Consider the following 2,611-nt stretch of genomic DNA (forward strand, 5'->3'; position numbering starts at 1 on the left):
ATTTTTTCCCGGGTGGAGATCATTTTTAACAAGAATTACCGGAGTTCACGACTCATAAACGAGTATACGTTCGTACTCCTAATCATAAATAAATATACAATTGTAATTTTACTTTTTACAACAATGATAGAAGATGTAAGAAATCAGAAACAAATAGAGATTTAATTTTTGCAATTATTGTTATTATTAGCTAATGCACAAGTTAAAGTACTTACTTTTTACTTCAGAGTATGAAGTTGTAGGTAAAGTTAGTGACAACGACGATTCTTTGTTTTCAGGATTCACTGGACCATCACTGTCGCAATCGCAAGAGGCTTAGTTGAAGCCTTATCCCCGAATATTGAATCCAAAACCTATAGTTACATATCTTTATTATACAACAATAATAATAATATAGAATTTATCTTTTTGCACTCATAAACATACTGCATGCAATAGAATGTGTACAATAAAATATACTTAATACATATGAGAAAAGTAGACATTTTACAATACATTTGTTTACGTAAAATATATGTAAAACATTCTTACCGAAAAGAAAGCCCATGAATTTCTCTGGTTCCCGCTTTTTTTGTTTTGGTCGACAATATTTTTATATGTTCGCTTCAACCCTGACATTTTGGACGTACACTGTTGACCTGTTACATTATACGAAGAATTCGTTTCTTTCATAGAAGCAGCAATTTCGGCCCAAATTTTGTTACTACGCTTCATTCCACTTGAAAAATCCTCTTCCCTTTCTCTGTAGAGTTCCAGTAACAGAAGTACTGCTTTATCCGGCCACACGAATACCTTTGTCTTGTCTTAAAGCATTAAAATAAAAAGCAGTCACAATTATTAGATAATAAAAGTATATGATATTATGCTTGAGTACACCAGCTTTTAAACAAATTAAAAAGTTATTTGTACATTGGTTGTACAAAAACTGTTCAGTTACCTGAATTGTTTCGGTCTACAGAATTTTCTGAATCTTCTGCTGATGTTGATGTTTCCGGAGCTGTATTCTCCTTTTCTTTTTCATTTTTAATGAGTTGCAACAGAAAATCTTCGTCTATGAGGAAATCACAATGATGAACATCTATTTAATGAAGTGAGTCATAATAATACAGAAATACATTATAATTTTACCTGTTGTTGCCTTTTCTATGTCTTTTTTACTTAAGAATAACGTTAGAATTTCATCTTCTCCTACTAGCACCGGAAATTCAGATAATTCATTTGGTTCCATTGTTCGGTAGAAAAAATTACTGATTACGTTGAACGCGTAATTCCCAATTATACAATGCAGAGACTCGACTGTCGGGCCTCACGCGGGGTGATGCAATCCCGAGAACCAAAAATTTCTCTTCTAGGTTAGAAGACGAACGGAACTTGCAGTGAAAATGTGTTCCGAATTATGCAAGAAACGCATAGACCGCATGAACGCATTAGACGCATCAACTGCCTCAAGTCAAAAGAGAAGCAGTCAATGCGCTGGGAGGAGTGCTAAGAATTCAGTACGGTTAGTACACTCTAGGGAATAGGGTCCTCCACGATTTTTTGTTTTTTATTTTAAATTAAAGTTCTGATGCTAAAAAGAACTATTACAATAACAAAAGTAATTAAAAATCGTTAAATGATTTTTATAACAAGTTTCAAAATTGCGACCAATTTAAACGCCCAATTTTTCGCGCGCCATACTGTGACGTCATTATTCAGTAAATAGGTTAGACTGGGTTAGACTATTTCGAAAGCTGACTGACAACGATAGAAAACGCAGAAAACATGCCAAATACGGTTAAAAAATGCAGTTACAAGTGGTGCTTTGTTCCCTTGTGTAAGAGTACAACTATTCATACGCCTTCTAAAATTTTTGTATCGGTGCCAAAAGGCGATATTAGGAAGAAATGGTTTGAAATCGCAAGACGGAATGATGCTTCATCGATATCGCTCAGCACCAGCTTGTTTTGCTGTCAAGATCATTTCCATGTAAGTTATACTTTGATTGTGTATATTTAATAAAACATAATCATAACGATCCATTACAGTTGCAAGAAGATATAGAAAACTATATGAGAGTACGACTCGATCCAAATGCTTCTGTACGATTGAGAAAAGGTGCACTACCAAGGATATTTGATTGTCAACCTGATAGACAATGTTCTCATGACAAACTGACACGTCCAGGGATTCTAAAGCGTCAGAAAATGAACACTTTGAACGAAATCCTACAAACTGAAACAGTAATCGATGATAACATGGACTATGAATACGCAGAATGTAATGCAACCGAGTTGATGGATATTGACACTAATACTGATCATTCAAGTAATATTAAAAATGTAATTATTGAGCACATAATTTTCATTTAATTTAACTGTATAAATAAAATATTAATCATTTATCTGCAGATGATCTTTCAACAACTCAACATCAAATGGTTGTTGAAGTTGATTGCAACGATGCGACGCCAAAATGCAAGGATGTTGGTATTCAAGTGAAAATGCGTGACTGTAAAATTGTAAAAATGCGTAGCAAGTACGTACAAAACGTGCCAACGATGCAAGATGCTTCGTGTTCGACAGAACAAAAAACTCGTCAGAATAAAATTGTATCTGAATCAACGTCGACC

General features: G+C 34.1%; 1 protein-coding gene and 1 pseudogene across 1 annotated transcript; one reads left to right on the forward strand and one right to left on the reverse strand.

Moving 5' to 3' along the window:
• Positions 1-81: 81 nt before the first annotated feature.
• LOC105563630 lies at positions 82-1,228 on the reverse strand (annotated as a pseudogene).
• Positions 1,229-1,752: 524 nt separating this feature from the next.
• LOC105563636 lies at positions 1,753-2,604 on the forward strand (the record flags this gene model as incomplete). Its single annotated transcript, XM_012015386.1, has 3 exons — positions 1,753-1,968; positions 2,028-2,307; positions 2,391-2,604. Coding segments are annotated over exons 1-3 (698 nt in total), but the record flags the coding sequence as incomplete, so codon positions are not given.
• Positions 2,605-2,611: the final 7 nt, after the last annotated feature.

Source organism: Vollenhovia emeryi, unplaced genomic scaffold (assembly GCF_000949405.1).
Source record: "Vollenhovia emeryi isolate VEMERY1.0 unplaced genomic scaffold, V.emery_V1.0 DF944295.1, whole genome shotgun sequence".
NCBI classification, from domain to species: Eukaryota; Metazoa; Arthropoda; class Insecta; order Hymenoptera; family Formicidae; genus Vollenhovia; species Vollenhovia emeryi.